Genomic DNA, 21,340 nt, shown 5'->3' on the forward strand with positions numbered 1-21,340 from the left:
GTGTAAAAGTTTGAACGTGAAATATTATTATAATCAGTTTTTCATATAGAATTGTAGTAGTTGAATTGTATATTAGCTACTAAGTATGAACTTAACGGGTAGGTACTACCCGAATTTAAACTTATAAAACGCTAATATGAAGAAAAAGCTTTTATAAATGAGTTCATATTATGCTACGAAATACTATTAACTACTCTTAATATTCTGTATGATTAACTTGTTCCATTTGACTATTTTGAAGGAAATGGCACCGACTACTCGACACACCGTGAATATGAATGAAGAGGAATTCCGTACTTTTCTAGCTTCAAACATAGCCGCAGTACAGGCTGCGCTACATACCAACAATAACCTTGGATCTAGCAGTACAAGAAATCGTGTAGGATGCACCTACAAAGAATTCACTGCCTGCAAACCTTTGGAATTTGATGGAACCGAAGGACCGATCGGATTGAAACGGTGGACCGAGAAGGTCGAATCGGTGTTTGCCATAAGTAAGTGTACTGAAGAGGACAAAGTGAAGTACGCTACGCATACCTTCACAGGTTCTGCGTTAACATGGTGGAATACCTATCTAGAGCAAGTGGGACAAGATGATGCTTATGCACTACCGTGGTTAGCATTCAAGCACTTGATGAACGAGAAGTACCGTCCCAGAACCGAGGTCAATAAGCTCAAGACAGAACTTAGAGGGTTACGAACCCAAGGATTTGATATTACCACGTACGAAAGACGATTCACAGAATTGTGCCTATTGTGTCCGGGAGCGTTCGAAGATGAGGAAGAGAAGATCGACGCGTTTGTGAAAGGATTACCAGAAAGAATCCAAGAAGATATAAGTTCACACGAGCCCGCCTCCATACAACAGGCATGTAGAATGGCTCACAAACTAGTGAACCAGATTGAGGAAAGAATTAAAGAACAGACGGCTGAAGAGGCCAATGTGAAGTAAGTCAAAAGAAAGTGGGAGGAAAACGGTGATAAGAATCACCAATACAACAACAACAGCAATTACAATAATAATCGCAATAATTATCCCAACAATCGCAACATCAATCGCAACTACAACAAACGGCCCAACAACAACAACAGCAACAACAACAACAACAACAACAACAGCAACTACAACAATCATCCCAACAACAATAACAACCGCAACAACAACAACAATCAGAAGCAGCTATGCCAAAGGTGTGAAAAGTATCACTCGGGGTTCTGCACCAAATTTTGCAACAAGTGTAAAAGAAATGGTCATAGCGCGGCGAAGTGTGAGGTCTACGGACCAGGGGTTAACATAACGAAAGGAACAAATGGTGTCGGAACGAGTAATGGCGGAGCAAGTAGTGTCGGAGCAAGTTATGCCAATGTAGTTTGTTATAAATGTGGAAAACCGGGCCACATTATTAGAAATTGCCCGAACCAGGAGAACACGAATGGACAAGGCCGTGGAAGAGTTTTCAATATTAATGCGGCAGAGGCACAGGAAGACCCAGAGCTTGTTACGGGTACGTTTCTTATTGACAATAAATCTGCTTACGTTTTATTTGATTCGGGTGCAGATAGAAGCTATATGAGTAGAGATTTTTGTGCTAAATTAAGTTATCCATTGACGCCTTTGGATAGTAAATTTTTACTCGAATTAGCAAATGGTAAATTAATTTCAGCAGATAATATATGTCGGAATCGAGAAATTAAACTGGTTAGCGAAACATTTAAGATTGACTTGATACCAGTAGAGTTAGGGAGTTTTGATGTGATAATCGGTATGGACTGGTTGAAAGAAGTGAAAGCAGAGATCGTTTGTTACAAAAATGCAATTCGCATTATACGAGAAAAAGGAAAACCCTTAATGGTGTACGGAGAAAAGGACAACACGAAGCTACATCTTATTAGTAATTTGAAGGCACAAAAACTAATAAGAAAAGGTTGCTATGCTGTTCTAGCACACGTCGAGAAAGTACAAACTGAAGAAAAGAGCATCAATGATGTTCCCGTCGCAAAAGAATTTCCCGATGTATTTCCGAAAGAATTACCGGGACTACCTCCACATCGATCTGTTGAATTTCAAATAGATCTTGTACCAGGAGCTGCACCAATAGCTCGTGCTCCTTATAGACTCGCACCCAGCGAGATGAAAGAACTGCAAAGCCAACTGCAAGAACTATTAGAATGTGGTTTCATTCGACCAAGCACATCACCGTGGGGAGCTCCTGTTTTGTTTGTCAAGAAGAAAGATGGTACATTCAGGTTGTGTATCGACTACCGAGAGTTGAACAAACTTACCATCAAGAACCGCTACCCACTACCGAGAATCGACGACTTATTTGATCAACTACAAGGCTCGTCTGTTTATTCAAAGATTGACTTACGTTCCGGGTATCATCAAATGCGGGTGAAAGAAGATGATATTCCAAAGACTGCTTTCAGAACACGTTACGGTCATTACGAGTTTATGGTCATGCCGTTTGGTTTAACTAATGCACCAGCTGTGTTCATGGACCTTATAAACCGAGTGTGTGGGCCATATCTTGACAAGTTTGTCATTGTTTTCATCGATGACATACTTATTTACTCAAAGAATGATCAAGAGCACGAAGAACATTTGAGAAAAGTGCTAGAAGTATTGAGGAAAGAAAAACTGTACGCTAAGTTTTCAAAGTGTGCATTTTGGTTGGAAGAAGTTCAATTCCTCGGTCACATAGTGAACAAAGAAGGTATCCAGGTGGACCCGGCAAAGATCGAAACCGTTGAAAAGTGGGAAACCCCAAAAACTCCGAAGCATATACGTCAATTTTTAGGATTGGCTGGTTACTACAGAAGATTCATCCAAGATTTCTCCAAAATAGCAAAACCCTTGACTGCATTAACGCATAAAGGGAAGAAATTTGAATGGAAGGATGAACAAGAGAAGGCGTTTCAATTATTGAAGAAAAAGCTAACTACGGCACCTATATTGTCATTGCCTGAAGGGAATGATGATTTTGTGATTTATTGTGACGCATCAAAGCAAGGTCTCGGTTGTGTATTAATGCAACGAACGAAGGCGATTGCTTATGCGTCTAGACAATTGAAGATTCACGAGCAAAATTATACGACGCATGATTTGGAATTAGGCGCAGTTGTTTTTGCATTAAAGACTTGGAGGCACTACTTATATGGGGTCAAAAGTATTATATATACCGACCACAAAAGTCTTCAACACATATTTAATCAGAAACAACTGAATATGAGGCAGCGTAGGTGGATTGAATTGTTGAATGATTACGACTTTGAGATTCGTTACCACCCGGGAAAGGCAAATGTGGTAGCCGACGCCTTGAGCAGAAAGGACCGAGAACCCATTCGAGTAAAATCTATGAATATAATGATTCACACTAACCTTACTACTCAAATAAAGGAGGCGCAACAAGGAGTTTTAAAAGAGGGAAATTTAAAGGATGAAATACCCAAAGGATCGGAGAAGCATCTTAATATTCGAGAAGACAGAACCGGTATAGGGCTGAAAGAATTTGGGTACCAAAATTTGGAGATATGAGAGAAATGGTACTTAGAGAAGCTCATAAAACCAGATACTCAATACATCCTGGAACGGGAAAGATGTACAAGGATCTTAAGAAACATTTTTGGTGGCCAGGTATGAAAGTCGATATTGCTAAATATGTAGGAGAATGTTTGACGTGTTCTAAGGTCAAAGCTGAACATCAGAAACCATCAGGTCTACTACAACAACCTGAAATCCCGTAATGGAAATGGGAAAACATTACCATGGATTTCATCACTAAATTGCCAAGGACTGCAAGTGGTTTTGATACTATTTGGGTAATAGTTGATCGTCTCACCAAATCAGCACACTTCCTGCCAATAAGAGAAGATGACAAGATGGAGAAGTTAGCACGACTGTATTTGAAGGAAGTCGTCTCCAGACATGGAATACCAATCTCTATTATCTCTGATAGGGATGGCAGATTTATTTCAAGATTCTGGCAGACATTACAGCAAGCATTAGGAACTCGTCTAGACATGAGTACTACCTATCATCCACAAACTAATGGCCAGAGCGAAAGGACGATACAAACGCTTGAAGACATGCTACGAGCATGTGTTATTGATTTCGGAAACAGTTGGGATCGACATCTACCGTTAGCAGAATTTTCCTACAACAACAGCTACCATTCAAGCATTGAGATGGCGCCGTTTGAAGCACTTTATGGTAGAAAGTGCAGGTCTCTGATTTGTTGGAGTGAAGTGGGGGATAGACAGATTACGGGTCCAGAGATTATACAAGAAACTACCGAGAAGATCATCCAAATTCAACAACGGTTGAAAACCGCCCAAAGTCGACAAAAGAGCTACGCTGACATTAAAAGAAAAGATATAGAATTTGAAATTGGAGAGATGGTCATGCTTAAAGTTGCACCTTGGAAAGGCGTTGTTCGATTTGGTAAACGAGGGAAATTAAATCCAAGGTATATTGGATCATTCAAGATTATTGATCGTGTCGGACCAGTAGCATACCGACTTGAGTTACCTCAACAACTCGCGGCTGTACATAACACTTTCCACGTCTCGAATTTGAAGAAATGTTTTGCTAAAGAAGATCTCACTATTCCGTTAGATGAAATCCAAATCAACGAAAAACTTTAATTCATCGAAGAACCCGTCGAAATAATGGATCGTGAGGTTAAAAGACTTAAGCAAAACAAGATACCAATTGTTAAGGTTCGATGGAATGCTCGTAGAGGACCCGAGTTCACCTGGGAGCGTGAAGATCAGATGAAGAAGAAATACCCGCATCTATTTCCAGAAGATTCGTCAACACCTTCAACAGCTTAAAATTTTGGGACGAAATTTATTTAACGGGTAGGTACTGTAGTGACCCGAACTTTTCCATGTTTATATAAATTAATTAAGATTGATATTTACATGATTAAATGTTTCCAACATGTTAAGCAATCAAACTTGTTAAGACTTGATTAATTGAAATATGTTTCATATAGACAATTGACCACCCAAGTTGACCGGTGATTCACGAACGTTAAAACTTATAAAAACTATACGATGACATATATATGGTTATATATATAGTTAACATGTTTTTATTATAAGTATGTATCTCATTAGGTATTTTAACAATGAGTTATATACATAAAAATGAGACTATTAATTTAAGAAACTCGAAAACGATATATATAACGATTATCGTTATAACAACGTCTTACTAGGTACATATGAATCATATTAAGATATTGATACACTTGGTTAATTATGTTAAATGATAAGTAAATATATTATTAAGTGTATTAACAATGAAATACATATGTAAAAATAAGGCTACTAACTTAATGATTTCGAAACGAGACATATATGTAACTATTATCGTTGTAACGACATTTAACTGTATATACATCATACTAAGATATATTATATATCATAATATCATGATAATATAATAATTTAACATCTCATTTGTTATAATAAACAATGGTTTAACAACATTCAACAAGATCGTTAACCTAAAGGTTTCAAAACAACATTTACATGTAACGACTAACGATGACTTAACGACTCAGTTAAAATGTATATACATGTAGTGTTTTAATATGTATTCATACACTTTTGAAAGACTTCAAGACACTTATCAAAATACTTCTACTTAACAAAAATGCTTACAATTACATCCTCGTTCAGTTTCATCAACAATTCTACTCGTATGCACCCGTATTCGTACTCGTACAATACACAGCTTTTAGATGTATGTACTATTGGTATATACACTCCAATGATCAGCTCTTAGCAGACCATGTGAGTCACCTAACACATGTGGGAACCATCATTTGGCAACTAGCATGAAATATCTCATAAAATTACAAAAATATGAGTAATCATTCATGACTTATTTACATGAAAACAAAATTACATATCCTTTATATCTAATCCATACACCAACGACCAAAAACACCTAAAAACACTTTAATTCTTCAATTTTCTTCATCTAATTGATCTCTCTCAAGTTCTATCTTCAAGTTCTAAGTGTTCTTCATAAATTTCAAAAGTTCTAGTTTCATAAAATCAAGAATACTTTCAAGTTTGCTAGCTCACTTCCAATCTTGTAAGGTGATCATCCAACCTCAAGAAATCTTTGTTTCTTACAGTAGGTTATCATTCTAATACAAGGTAATAATCATATTCAAACTTTGGTTCAATTTCAATAACTATAACAATCTTATTTCAAGTGATGATCTTACTTGAACTTGTTTTCGTGTCATGATTCTGCTTCAAGAACTTCGAGCCATCCAAGGATCCGTTGAAGCTAAATCCATTTTTCTCTTTTCCAGTAGGTTTATCCAAGGAACTTAAGGTAGTAATGATGTTCATAACATCATTCGATTCATACATATAAAGCTATCTTATTCGAAGGTTTAAACTTGTAATCACTAGAACATAGTTTAGTTAATTCTAAACTTGTTCGCAAACAAAAGTTAATCCTTCTAACTTGACTTTTAAAATCAACTAAACACATGTTCTATATCTATATGATATGCTAACTTAATGATTTAAAACCTGGAAACACGAAAAACACCGTAAAACCGGATTTACGCCGTCGTAGTAACACCGCGGGCTGTTTTGGGTTAGTTAATTAAAAACTATGATAAACTTTGATTTAAAAGTTGTTATTCTGAGAAAATGATTTTTATTATGAACATGAAACTATATCCAAAAATTATGGTTAAACTCAAAGTGGAAGTATGTTTTCTAAAATGGTCATCTAGACGTCGTTCTTTCGACTGAAATGACTACCTTTACAAAAACGACTTGTAACTTATTTTTCTGACTATAAACCTGTACATTTTCTGTTTAGATTCATAAAATATAGTTCAATATGAAACCATAGCAATTTGATTCACTCAAAACGGATTTAAAATGAAGAAGTTATGGGTAAAACAAGATTGGATAATTTTTCTCATTTTAGCTACGTGAAAATTGATAACAAATCTATTCCAACCATAACTTAATCAACTTGTATTGTATATTATGTAATCTTGAGATACCATAGACACGTATACAATGTTTCGACCTATCATGTCGACACATCTATATATATTTCAAAACAACCATAGACACTCTATATGTGAATGTTGGAGTTAGCTATACAGGGTTGAGGTTGATTCCAAAATATATATAGTTTGAGTTGTGATCAATACTGAGATACGTATACACTGGGTCGTGGATTGATTCAAGATAATATTTATCGATTTATTTCTGTACATCCAACTGTGGACAACTAGTTGTAGGTTACTAACGAGGACAGCTGACTTAATAAACTTAAAACATCAAAATATATTAAAAGTGTTGTAAATATATTTTGAACATACTTTGATATATATGTATATATTATTATAGGTTCGTGAATCAACCAGTGGCCAAGTCTTACTTCCCGACGAAGTAAAAATCTGTGAAAGTGAGTTATAGTCCCACTTTTAAAATCTAATATTTTTGGGATGAGAATACATGCAGGTTTTATAAATGATTTACAAAATAGACACAAGTACGTGAAACTACATTCTATGGTTGAATTATCGAAATCGAATATGCCCCTTTTTATTAAGTCTGGTAATCTAAGAATTAGGGAACAGACACCCTAATTGACGTGAATCCTAAAGATAGATCTATTGGGCCTAACAAACCCCATCCAAAGTACCGGATGCTTTAGTACTTCGAAATTTATATCATATCCGAAGGGTGTCCCGGAATGATGGGGATATTCTTATATATGCATCTTGTTAATGTCGGTTACCAGGTGTTCACCATATGAATGATTTTTATCTCTATGTATGGGATGTGTATTGAAATATGAAATCTTGTGGTCTATTATTATGATTTGATATATATAGGTTAAACCTATAACTCACCAACATTTTTGTTAACGTTTTAAGCATGTTTATTCTCAGGTGATTATTAAGAGCTTCCGCTGTCGCATACTTAAATAAGGACAAGATTTGGAGTCCATGCTTGTATGATATTGTGTAAAAAAAAACTGCATTCAAGAAACTTATTTTGTTGTAACATATTTGTATTGTAAACCATTATGTAATGGTCGTGTGTAAACAGGATATTTTAGATTATCATTATTTGATAATCTACGTAAAGCTTTTTAAACCTTTATTGATAAAATAAAGGTTATGGTTTGTTTTAAAATGAATGCAGTCTTTAAAAAACGTCTCATATAGAGGTCAAAACCTCGCAACGAAATCAATTAATATGGAACGTTTTTAATCAATAAGAACGGGACATTTCACGAATGATGTTATGAACATCATTACTACCTCAAGTTCCTTGGATAAACCTACTGGAAATGAGAAAAATGGATCTAGCTTCAAAGGATCCTTGGATGGCTTGAAAGTTCTTGAAGCAGAATCATGACACGAAAACAATTTCAAGTAAGATTTCCACTCGAAATAAGATTGTTATAGTTATAGAAATTGAATTAAAGTTTGAATATGATTATTACCTTGTATTAGAAAGATAACCTACTGTAAGTAACAAAGGTTTCTTGATCTTGTAGTTTACCTTCGCCAGAATTTTGCGCCACACGTTGCAGCACACAATCAGACCTGTAGTTTACAAAATAAGTTTTGACCATTTTCAAAATACCAAAGTGTTCAAACAGAATTAAACATATCCTAAACTTGGTTTAACATTTAACGAGACATCTCAACATGATATTTAAACGATACAAAAGTTTACAACCATTTGGGCCTCGATGACCCATTACATAACTCAAATCGTGATTTTGACCCGATTACACACATAACTCAACTCATATTTTTTTCCGGCCTGAGGTCCCTGGAAGCAATCTCTTTATCCGTCGAATAGAGAGAGAAAGGACTTTCTCTACTTTTTGGAGTGTTTCACTCGGGGTGGAGATATGATTTCTCTTTATTCTAGGATAGAGGAAGGATTGTCTACGATTAACCTCCCCCATACCCCACACAGGTGGGATTAGGTATTGTTATTGTTGTTGTTTACACACATATATGGTTTAAGACTCAACAACCAAAACCAATGCCAAGAGCATGATCCCGGGGACTTAATCAATCCCCAATCCACATCCAAATCCAATGGTACCCCGCCATAAGCAACTCCTAGCATTCGAGTCAAGCTACTAGAAATCTCCAAATCGTCCCATAAGCACCTATAAAAGGTAATCAACGCGAGGGGTAAGCATAAAACTTAGTGAGTGCAATAATTATATATATACATACATAATTCACTTACTTGCATACACTTACATAAATCAAGCATAACAATGCATACAAGCTAGCATCACCAATAGCATATAGTCACATGTAATATGCTAAAATAATAAGCAACACACAAACACATATGGTTAACCATAACGCAATAATGTTATACATCATATGATATAATACTATCCATCACATGTATGTGGCCAACGAAAAGTGAATCCTTACGGATCACACTTACCACATACATAACACGAATGTGGCCAACGAAAAGTTAAATCTTTCGGATGTTACCACATTTTACCGCACCATGTGGCCAACGAAGAGTGAATTCTTACGAATAACACTCACAACATATAACAATTTCAAACGTAGCCAACGAAAAGTGAATCCTTATGGATAACACTTACCACTTTGCCTCAGTGGCCGATGAAGAGTAAATCCTTACGTACGGATGTCACTCGCCACTTCTCCCGCAAGCAACCAAATTATATACACATACATATAATTATACCACTCACCTCGGAACGCACGCAGAAGTCATGTATGCATAATCATCGTCACCACATCCGAGCAAGTAATCACCTATATAAATATAGGCATACAAACACATAAACACATAAACACTCATTCTCTAAAAGAAAATCTGACACCATCAACCCTTCGCCTAGAACTTTCCACCTTGCTTACCAAAACCCGCCCATTTAGACACTTAAATTGACACAACCAAATTACCACTATGGGTGGTATTTTTAACCCACACTAACAAGTACAATCTAACACCTATTGTACTTGACCTAAAAGACCAATTTAAGTAATGACCCATAAACAAGTTTGATAGTGATTATACACGAATCACTTTCTAAACACCTAACCATGTAAGTGCAATTTGACCCAAATTACACTTGACGAACCCAAAACAAGACAAGCTTAACCCAGAATCACCATTACTAGTGATTATGTTCCTAAACACCAATTAAACATTTAAATCAAATACTTCAGTACTTATTTCACCAATACAAGTGTTAAACACTAGTTAATCCAAAAATCATTACACACAAGACACCCAATTTTCACTAACATGTTCTTATGAGCATCTAGAACAACCATACACAAGCAATCTAGTGATTAACACCCAAACTCAAGACCAATTTCCCCCAAATTAGTCATCAAACTTAAAACCCACAACATTAGGGTTTACACACCCGAACCCCGTATTTTTACAAGAAATGGAGTTTATGGACAAACACTAACCCAACACTAACCCTAGTTCATAAATTGAACACAAAAAATTCGGATTAAGGGTTTACCTCAACACAAAGAAGAAGCCTAGTTGAAGATACAACAAGGAAGAACTCCAATTTGGGCAGAAACCACCATCTCCTTCTTCAATTTGAGCGCTCTCTCACTAGAATCTCTTTTTCACTCTAAATTGGGGTACTTGTAGATGGAAATGAAGTTTTCAGATCTGTTTTTTGGACTTAAACTCGTCACATGCAAAAGTTATACTTAACACCCTCAAGTTACAAACTTAACAGAAAATCCCAAAACCGGTCAACGCGCAAGTGAACGGCGCGCATGTATGGTTTTCCAGATCAGGTCGATACAACACTCCCCCAATTAAATTGGATCACGTCCCTATGATCCACGCCACACACCAGAAATATGTGTACTTCAACGCCAGTACACTTACTTACCTACAACTAGGAACCACATTCTAAAATCCCACTAAACACATCCAACTTTCGAAGTCGAAACCTCATGCCAAGCATCCTTTGATCGGAGTTAAGAATATCACCTCGAAAGAAAGTACATAGTACTTCCAATGACCAAACATCCACTTAGGATACATGGAAGACACCATGTATTCATACAAATGTCCTCAGGAAACATCTCACGATAAGTCACCGTTCACGACTACATCGCTAATCACGATCTACTAAGTCCACTATAACGTGAACTAAGCCTTGCATAAATCCAAATCGAAAAGGATTTACGCCGCGATAATACTTCATATCTCCACGGCTCACCTACCAAACTTAACTGAACCGTTCCACTCCACGGTGAATTCTTAAATATCACTATGCAATCACTCTAGGAACACTAACAATCTTTTGACCTACTTGAAAACGATCGTCTGTCCTTGAATCATTCTAGGACAAAGTCGTTACATAATGCTCTCGACATTTCTCCATCCTATCGCACGAGGTTATTCAGTTAATCATTCTGCACAAATAGCTCACTAGTACTAGCGTAAAAGCTATTACTGTACTAGCATTCCATCAACAAGAGGTTTTCATCTCGTCCAGCGCTGCAACCCGTCACACAACCCACAATATGCTCAACAACGTCGGACGAGCCTCTCACTTTGACCGTCCATTAAGGATGACCTCAGTATTCCAACACAATACCATATCTCATAATACTACCAAAATTACCGGATAACACAACCGTGTACCCAAGAAACTACCGTGTGTCTCTATGTGAGACAATCAGAACTAGAAACATTCACTAAACAGTCGTACTCATAGTGGAATAATCCACTAATGATTCCTATGAACTTGTTACCCAAACAGGGAAAATGTGACAACCAACTCAACACAATCTCAATATCTCTTGCAAACACCATCCGAAATTTACGTCATCCTGGTTAATGTTGCAGAAACACCCTTCACGGTAAACTCGAACAATCACTTCGGGGTTTCTTGGAGATCATCACGACCTTCTATTCCTTACCGGTGATACTCGATTGCTCTTCATACAAGATGCGACTCTTCACTCAAAACACATCGCCATAGACTCCACACATGGCACTCTCGAACCATAACTCAGCGTTCGAAACATACCACTTAAAGTCCGATACCAATGTCCCATTACCCTATCTCGATAGGATTTAGGATCTTTATTTAGGCCTAGAACGGTACGATCAAACACATCATCCGGTATAATGCTACCTGAGTTTCTTCATGTGGCACTGACAACTCCCCCACTTAGAACTTCACTACCCATTCACATCACCAAGATGATAAAACCTTGCGAACTCACCTCAAGCTATTAAATTCGACGTACACAGTCACACTGTGGAATCATTCAACAATGACATAACTCCTACACAACGCGTACCTCACACTCCGCCTCACTGATACCCACAAGGTAGACTTCTTCAAAAATCTACATGCACCTCTGAACCTAGGCATAAGCCACCTTGCTTCTTCAATTGTACATGTCGATCGAATCCACTTGACCCTTCATACACTTGGCAATTTAATTGCTCACGGACACTTGCCCACTTTAATGAGAGAGTGACCAATATTGACATAAAGAATGCATCACCCGCATTATTACCACCTTAAAATCTCCCTCGACCTAATCGACCGTTAATTCCATTACCGCTCCCACCGGGAAACCCCAAACACACAACTACGTTAAAAAGAGGAGATTTACCCGTCTCGTAAACTCATCGTACACGCACCATTAAACTTTGATCCAAGGTTGACCACACGAAAGATCTTAGATCGTCCTTCTTCACTTCAAGCGAAGTGTTTACTACAACGTTCTCAAACTTCGACTCTCGCAATTATCCAATTGTTAAAACCCCTCGCGCGACACGACCATCCACCATTACCCCCAAGGGTCTCTTCATGGTTCCTTAATCACCGAGGACGATCTACAACTTGAATCACTACTATTTCACTAACCCCGTACTCAACCGAGTACCGATACATTACACACTTACGAGACCCATTACATCCCAGTACGGGATCCAAATCTCCGCCACTCACCTAGGTCAGTCACCCTAGTTCGGTAGAAAACCACAACCATACGATCTTGATCGCACACCCACCACTTAGGGTGGTTACAAACACAACACTCTTGCGAGACAACCTACTTACCCTAGGTGTCTATAGTCACCATAATTCTTGTCGACCCACAACGCATCCGATGTGACAACCAGCACATCACCCGAGACCACTACAACCTAGGAACCATTACCTGATTCCTAAAGTGTCTCCAAATCTACCCCAACCATGTCACATTCACCCGCTTGGTACCCGACATGTCTTGCTTGGTTCTAAGATACACGATTGTAATAATGGTGATCAAGCATTATTACAAGTGTGTACCTTACCATTTCCACATGGTCACGTAAAGTACTTTACCCGGACAAGTGAGACATTCACGCAAAAAAAGCATACACAAAATCTCTCGTACCCCCAAATGATCGAAGTTCCACCGATGAACTTGACTATTCAACGCCTCCAAATAAACGAATCTCTCCACTAGATTCGTTCGAAGAAACTGCACACAACATATATTATAATAATGTAATAATACATATACCCGCATGCCATCCTACATCATAAGGATATAACATCGAAAACAAACTCCTAGTCAGCCTACTTACCTTAGGCGACTATCTATCTAAGGCACAACATCACGCTCAAGTTAAGGCCTCATATATTCACACATTGGACAAAAACAAGTCCTAGTTAGCTCACCTACGCTATGGCACCAACAATTCTCAGTCCGACCCATATTTCTACAGGTCCTACATGCAACACATACACAAAATAGTCTAAATCTAAGAACTTATCTTAAAAGTCACCTAGATCCCTTAGACCATGCTCTAAAACCAATTGAAATGACTCGAATCCGTTTACACGGAAAGTACACATTTTCTTTTAAACAGTCACCAAACTCAGTCATACTGCGTGGCGCGCCAAATTGATGCGCGACGCAGCGGTACAACAATACGCGATTCCAAATTTTGGTTTCTAAGTTCGACATTCCAAACTTGCTTTGATGCGCGACGCGCAAGAATTTTACGCGACGCGCTGTAGCACACAATCAGACCTGCAGTTTACAAAACAAGTTTTGACCCATTTTCAAAGTACCAATTAAACATATCCAAAACCTATTTTAACATTTAACAGGACATCTCAACATGATATTTAGACGATACACAAGTTACAACCATTTGAGCCCCGAAGACCCATTACATAACTCAAATAGTTATTTCGACCCAATTACAAACATATATGGTTTAAGACTCAACAACCCAAACCAATGCCAAGAGCATGATCCCGGGGACTTTATCAATCCCCCAATCCACATCAAAATCCATTGCTACCCAGCCATGAGCAACTCCTAGCATTCTAGTAAACCTACTAGAAATCTCCAAATCGTCCCACAAGCACCTATAAAAGGTAATCAACGCGAGGGGTAAGCATAAAGTTTAGTAAATGCAATAATATATATATATATATATATATATATATATATATATATATATATATATATATATATATATATACACATACATAATTCACTTACTTGCATACACTTACACAAATCAAGCATAACAATGCATACAAGCTAGCATCACCAATAGCATATAGTCACATATAATATGCTAAAATAATAAACAAAACACAAACACATACAGTTAACCATGACGCAATAATGTGATACATCATATGATATAACACTATCTATAACATGTGTGTGGCTGATGAAAAGTGAATCCTTACGGTTTGCACTTACCACATACATAACACGAATGAGGCCAACGAAAAGTGAAACCTTCGGATGACACTTACCACATTCCACTGCACCATGTGACCAACGAAGAGTGAATTCTTACGAATAACACTCACCACATATAACAATCGCAAACATGGCCATCGAATAGTGAATCCATATAGATAACACTTACCACTTTGCCTCAAGTGGCCGACAAAGAATAAATCCTTACGAATGTCACTCGACACTTCTACCGCAAGCAACTAAATTATATACACATACATATAATAATTCCACTCACCTTGGAACGCTAGCAGGAGTCATGCATGCATAATTATCGTCACCGCATCCGAGCAAGTAATCACCTATATAAATATAGGCATACAAATACATAAACACGTAAACACTCATTTTTAAAAATAGAATCCACACCATCAACCCTTAGCCTAGAGTTTTCCACCTTACTCACCAAAATCCGCTAATTTAGACACTTAAATGGACACAAGCAAATTACCACTACGGGTTGTAATTTTAACCCACACTAACAAGTACAATCTAAAACCTATTGTACTTGACCCAAAAGACCAATTTAAGTAATGTCCCATAAACAAGCTTGATAGTGATTATACACTAATCACTTTCTAAACACCAAACCATATGAGTGAAATTTGACCCAAATTGCACTTAATCATCCAAAAACAAGACAAGCTTAACTCATAATCACCATTACTAGTGATTATGTTCCTAAACACCAATTAAACATTTAAATCAAATAATTAAGTACTTATTTCACCAATACAAGAGTTAAACACTAGTTGATCCAAAAATCATTACACAAAAGTCACCCAATTTTGACTAAAAAATGTGTTCTTATGAACATCTAGAACAACCCTATACAAGCAATCTAGTGATTAACAACCAAACTCAAGACCAATTTCTCCCAAATTCGTCATCAAACTTAAACCCACAACATTAGGGTTTACACACCCAAACCCCATATTTTCACAAGAAATGCGGTTTATGGACAAACACCATCCCAACCCTAACCCTAGTTCATAAATTAAACACCAAAAATTCGGATTAAGTGTTTACCTCAACACCAAAAAGAAGCCTAGTTGTAGATACAACAAGGAAGAACTCCAAATTGGGGTGTTAGAAGATGGAAATGAAGTTTTCGGATCTGTTTTCTGGACTAACCCGTCACATGCAAAAGTTACACTTAACACCCTCAAGTACAAACTTAACAAAAAAGCCCCAAAACTGTCAACGCGCAAGTGCACTGCGCGTACCCCAAACACGCGCTACGCACATGTCTGGTTTTCCAGATCAGGTCGTTACAAAAAACCTTACAACTTTTATTAAAAATGGGTAAAGGTTGAGATTGTTTATGGCAAAAGATTAAATTTTTTATAAACAAAGATATTGGTGTTATGACTTTTATCTTAGGTTTGTCGTTTAACTTTCAAGCCTTGGTCGTTTTTATTTTTTACTTTTTTGTTATTTTTAAGGATGTTAAATTTGTTTTAAATTCTTACTTTCAAATATTTAGGTTTTATAATTACATAATTATTAAGAGTTTTCTTACGACAACTTTAAGAGAATGTGTTAACGGGCATAAATGAGTAAGTATGACTGTTATTATTGACTTTTAATTGACAATTATTTCTTATATATAAGTATTTTAAACACCTTAACAATAGTCAAATAATCATCCCTTAATTTCTAGCAAATTTTAACCATATAGAACCTATATTTAAAATTATTTAGTATATAAAAGAAACTAAAATAATCCATCAAACTGTAAGATATTGGATTATCATATTTTATATTATTGAAAATAAGAAAATATATTCAATCTACCTATGTATATTAATATAAATTTAGTTCTTTATTATATGTACATATCACAAGAACCCTTAATATATTACCTGAAAAAATATGTTTAAGCAAATCTTATTAAATTATTGCATAACAAGATACAACATGTATATTTTAAAAATTAAAAAAGAGTTGGTTACTACACAACTCTCAACTTATGTCATCCGATGTTGTATGAGGCCATCAAAACTACTTGGTTGTTGGCCTAACCATATAATCTTTTATAATATTTGACATTCACGAGAGATAAGAGAGAAGATAATGCCAAATTTTAGTCTTTTATTGGACCAAATTGTAATCAACAGGTGTCATTTAGAAAAGTTAAAAATTGGGAGGAAAAAAAACTAAGGCCTTTTTCATCTCATATATAAAGCACACATAAAATATACTGTAAATATAAAATATAATTACAATAGTGGTATCATATTAAAAATGAGTATGATTGCAATAAAATATCTATAAACTTCACTTGTATTTATTTTAGGTAAATACTACTTAATAAATATCACAATAAGCACATTTGTACAATATGCTTCACAACATGTGTCTTACATGTCTAATTCTCTGTGCTAGAGAAATTGCAACTATGCATAAGACCAACTTAATATATTATTAAAATCCCATGATCAATTTCATGATTCACATGGTATAATCCCTTCTTATTCTATCAAATCATCACAATTTTTTTAACCTAAAATGTATCAATATGCATCAATCTGTGCTTGATGAAAACTTGAAACCAACATCTTTACTTCTTTCTACTCATCTACTAACTTAACAATTCATATGCTTTTTTCACTCAATAATTCCATATGCAATCATAATCAACTTGACCATACAAATTTATACCATAATCTTGATCATCTACTAATTCGATTTTCGGGTTCTGCCTCACGTTTGAATCGTTTTCTCCATCGAGTAATATTCTAAGGATCGACGGGTCTTGCATCCACGTCGTGTCATGATACTGAAAATTTTCAATGTTTTGAACCGTAGGATAAACGTTGTTGGTTCTTGAAGCAATTAACGAACTACTCGAGCTCCAACTCCCCTTCATTTCGTCATTGTTTGGCTTTTGTTCTTCAATGGAATAGGAGAAGCAGGTCACGTGTGATGTTTCTGTTCTTGATCCTCCATCAACACTTGAAATCTCCATTAATGGTGGCAAATTAGTTGACCCCACAACATAATCATAATTATTTCCATCTTTTATCTTTAATAATCCGGAAAGTGGAACCTTTTTCCCTCCAGAGCACTTGTGAAACACCCTACTAATCACCCATTCACCCTAAAAAAACACATGTTAAATATTAAAATCACATTTACTTTGTAAATTTGCCACCTTTTTCACACTTTTATGCATCTAGTACTATAGGAAAAAAAAAATCAAAAAAGAGTACTTAACATTATTTCATGGTTAATTTAGGTATACACAGAACTATGCCAATAAAGGAAAACAGAAAACTTAACATTATTTTACGGATATATACCATACCTTAGCCGATTTTGGAAGATTATTGGTCGAAAACATTCCATCTAATCGATATTCATGAATAACCCAATCTGTTTTTTCACCTTTAGGAGCTCTTCCTTTATAAAAAACAAGTGTTTTCTTCATTCCTACAAGTGATTTGTCTTTGTAAATTTCTTTATCTTTCCCTGTTGCTTTCCAATACCCTGCACTTGTAGCTCTATTCGTTCTTGATCCAGTCGGGTACTTTCGATCACGAACACAAAAAAAGAACCATTCTTCTTCACCAAGTTTCGCTTTCCCTTCAATTCCAAACATAAAAATAATCAATTTTATTTGACTTACATAAAATTCAAAACAGGGCAAAACAGAGCAAAAACAGGGCATGATGAAAATGAAAAACAGAGCAATTATTTACATGGAAGCTCCCATGGTTCGACTTTATTCAAATCAACTTCACCAATTGCAAGTGCAAAAAAATTAGTATTAGACACTTTAGGGTAAAGGTAGTGAGATATGAGTTCTTCATCAGTTGGATGAAATCGAAAACCAGGAGGGAGATCAATTTGTTCTTCATGATGAAAAGTGTATTCCATTTTTGTAAAACTCTTGGTGTATGATTTATGATGAAGAAAGGATGATATGTAAAGGGGAATAATTAGGGTGTTTATTTTCAAAGATTGAAAAGTGTGTTTGTAAATTGTATTGGAGAAGGAATGAAAAGAGAGCAACAGAAGAACATAAATAGGGGTGTCATGGGAGCGAAAGAAACGTGTATTCTGAAACTACTTTGGTTTATCTACTACGAAGTACTTATTACAGTATAATAATTAATTAATATAATCAAAATTACTATATTACTATATTATACTAAAAAAAAAATATACTCCGTAGTAATTAAAGAAACAACATGTTACCTTTTAAATTTTTTTTTTTTTTTTTTTTTTTTTTTTTTAAAGTAACATTGTATTAACACAACAAAAATTACAATCAAATCCTCAACTGTTGAATCGACCCAATAACTAAATCCTCAACTATAGAATCGACTCCAAAATGTGATTTTTTCATTTTTGCTCGATTTGCACTCAAATTTACCACCTTTCAGCAATAGAATCGACCCAATAAATAAATCCTTAACTCATAACCCCACAACAAACATAAATCATGAAGATTAAATCCCAAAAACATGAAGAAAACATGGAAACCCATTTAACTGTCTTTACCTTTAATATTTAATCGATGCTCGGATGATCTAGGCTTTGATACCAATTTGATGATCCTTTTTCATGGACCTTTTGATCATAGAACGAGCTAGAATGAAGGATAAGAGACGGATGCAAGCAAAACACATGAATCTACGTCAAACTAAATGTTTTATTGACTGAAGAACAATTACACGATAGTTGCATTCAATTTAAACAGAGAAACATGAGTTTTCGTGGGTTAGATCGAGCATGATCTCACCCTTGAGCTCTAACAGCCGCAACTGCTGGAGGTGGAGGTGGAATGCATAAACCCTTATATGAGCACCAAAAAGTGCTTATATATGCTTGCTGTTAAGTCACCCATACGGATGAGATTCGTTCGTACAGCTCAGAATGTCACCAGTACGTGTGAAAGTCACCAGTGCGTGTGACAAGCCTTTCTCCCTTGTGTGAGCCAATCTTATCACATATGCTTATGTGACGTTAGTTGTGTGCGTTCCTAACATCATAGGTATACAACAATGACATTTAGGTTCATAGTCTATTCGTCCAATGATGGACATACAAAAAATGCACTAACAACGACGACCTTATACATACTTGACTACTTAGACAACTTGTGTTCATAAACCTACGTAGCAAATGACCAACACAGATTTCAAGTATAAAGAGTCGTTTGTCAACATCAAACTTCTGTGGATGATGTTGCGGTATGATTGCATCATCCACCACCAATTGTCTAACAAATTTAACTGTCAAAATTTTACGTTCGACTATGGTTTGACAATTCTAACTACTTATATTGTATCATATGGATATAATATTAAGTTTATATTGATAATTTGTGATGTTGTAACACCTTGGTTTAAGAACATAATTATCACTTAATGTCGTCATTAAAGAAAATGATTTAATAGACACATACGCATTTAGTGATTTATCAAATGTCTAAAATACATCTAGACATATTAAAAAAGGTCACCAAGTCTCATTAGTAGTTGCTCCATCCTTTTACTTAATTACCTTATAAATTTTAAGTGTTTATTAACACTTAATCATGGCATAAAAATTTGCACATGCTTATCTTGTATAATGCCATGCTTTAGATTATCTTGTTGATTATTAAGTAACAATGTGTATTGGAAGCAAGGTTGGAGAATTCGGATCTCGGGGAGATCTCGTTTGGACTTTTTAGGGAGATCTCGGCATCTCGGAATAATCTCGGGGAGATCTCGGACGTTGACTTTATAGTTATTCTAATAAAATATACAAAAAAACATAAGTATATATATATATATATATATATATATATATATATATATATATATATATATATATATACGTTTTTACGAGATTTTATAAAAATATTCGAGAAATGAGCGAGAAAATCTTAGAAATTACGAATTTTACAAGAAAATTGAAATGTCCCGTTCATATTGATTATAAACGTTCCATATTAATTGATTTCGTCGCGAGGTTTTGACCTCTATATGAGATGTTTTTCAAAGACTGCATTCATTTTTAAAACAACCATAACCTTTATTCTATCGATAAAGGTTTAAAAAGCATTACATAGATTATCAAATAATGATAATCTAAAATATACCGTTTACACACGAACATTACATAATGGTTTACAATAAGAATATATTACATCAAAAATAAGTTTCTTGAATGCAGTTTTTACATAATATCATACAAGCATGGACTCCAAATCTTGTCCTTATTTTATTATGCAACAGCGGAAGCTCTTAATAATCACCTGAGAATAAACATGCTTAAAACGTCAACAAAATATTGGTGAGTTATAGGTTTAACCTATATATTATCAAATCATAATAATAGACCACAAGATTTCATATTTCAATACATCCCATACATAGAGATAAAAATCATTTATACGGTGAACACCTGGTAACCGACATTAACAAGATGCATATAGAATATCCCCATCATTCCAGGACATCCATCAGACATGATAATTTCGAAGTACTAAAGCATTCCAAATTCCAGAATGG

The 21,340-nt window shown here is 35.6% G+C and overlaps 1 protein-coding gene across 1 annotated transcript; it reads right to left on the reverse strand.

Moving 5' to 3' along the window:
* Window positions 1–17,116: 17,116 nt before the first annotated feature.
* On the reverse strand, window positions 17,117–18,812 carry LOC139891930 (NAC domain-containing protein 92-like). The gene is made up of 3 exons (XM_071874957.1): window positions 18,536–18,812; window positions 18,142–18,419; window positions 17,117–17,934 (listed from the first exon to the last, which is right to left on the reverse strand). Exons 1-3 carry the CDS (start codon window positions 18,711–18,713, stop codon window positions 17,446–17,448), a joined length of 945 nt encoding a protein of 314 aa, XP_071731058.1. The 5' UTR covers window positions 18,714–18,812; the 3' UTR covers window positions 17,117–17,445.
* Window positions 18,813–21,340: the final 2,528 nt, after the last annotated feature.

Source organism: Rutidosis leptorrhynchoides, chromosome 2 (genome assembly GCF_046630445.1).
Source record: "Rutidosis leptorrhynchoides isolate AG116_Rl617_1_P2 chromosome 2, CSIRO_AGI_Rlap_v1, whole genome shotgun sequence".
Lineage (NCBI taxonomy): Eukaryota > Viridiplantae > Streptophyta > Magnoliopsida > Asterales > Asteraceae > Rutidosis > Rutidosis leptorrhynchoides.

What these genes read in the sequence shown, in the direction of transcription:
- LOC139891930 (XM_071874957.1), bottom strand. Translation starts at nt 18,713, where the DNA reads ATGGAATACACTTTTCATCATGAAGAACAAATTGATCTCCCTCCTGGT. An exon ending in CGAACCATGGGAGCTTCCAT is followed by an intron (nt 18,420 to 18,535) that starts GTAAATAATTGC and finishes TTGGAATTGAAG; the next exon opens with GGAAAGCGAAACTTGGTGAA. An exon ending in ATCTTCCAAAATCGGCTAAG is followed by an intron (nt 17,935 to 18,141) that starts GTATGGTATATA and finishes GTGTTTTTTTAG; the next exon opens with GGTGAATGGGTGATTAGTAG.